Source organism: Meleagris gallopavo, unplaced genomic scaffold (assembly GCF_000146605.3).
Source record: "Meleagris gallopavo isolate NT-WF06-2002-E0010 breed Aviagen turkey brand Nicholas breeding stock unplaced genomic scaffold, Turkey_5.1 ChrUn_random_7180001856583, whole genome shotgun sequence".
NCBI classification, from domain to species: domain Eukaryota; kingdom Metazoa; phylum Chordata; class Aves; order Galliformes; family Phasianidae; genus Meleagris; species Meleagris gallopavo.
Genome location: NW_011122768.1, coordinates 1 through 487, shown reverse-complemented (window position 1 = coordinate 487; position 487 = coordinate 1). Strand labels below are relative to the sequence as shown.

Below are 487 nucleotides of genomic sequence, written 5' to 3'. Positions count from 1 at the left end.
ATTGACCCCAAACAATGGGAGTTGTCCATCTTCAGCCCAATGGGGTCAACGTGAGTGGAATTGTCCATTCCAGATGCCCAGGTCTTGATCTGATACAGCCCAAAACCACGTTCCCCATCAGCCTCAGACCCACTGACCCCAAACTCTCTGTGATGTTCTGCCACAAAGACGATGGAACAATGGGACAATGCCACCACCCAAAGGACGGCGCTGGCGGCCATCGTCCGCCATAACCTCCGGCGCCGGTTGTAGCGGTGTGGGAACACGACCCCAAAGTAGCGCTCCACACTGAGGGCAGCCATAAAGAGAGTGCTGAGGTAGATGCTGGAGTAGAAGCAGAAGTTTGCTATGGGGCAGAGCGCTTTGGGGAAGGGCCACAACATGTTGGCAGCCACCTCAACCAACTTGAAGGCAAGGAAGAGGAGGACAAGGAGGTCGGCGGTGGTGAGGTGGAGGAGGAGGAGGTCGGCAGCCGTGAGCTGGGGAT

At 56.9% G+C, this 487-nt stretch overlaps 1 protein-coding gene across 1 annotated transcript; it reads right to left on the bottom strand.

The window, feature by feature from the left end:
• Nucleotides 1-13: 13 nt before the first annotated feature.
• On the bottom strand, nt 14-473 carry LOC109364425 (free fatty acid receptor 3-like; the record flags this gene model as incomplete). The annotated part of the gene is made up of 1 exon (XM_019611061.1): nt 14-473. A coding segment is annotated over one exon (460 nt), but the record flags the coding sequence as incomplete, so codon positions are not given.
• Between the last annotated feature and the right edge of the window lie 14 nt (nt 474-487).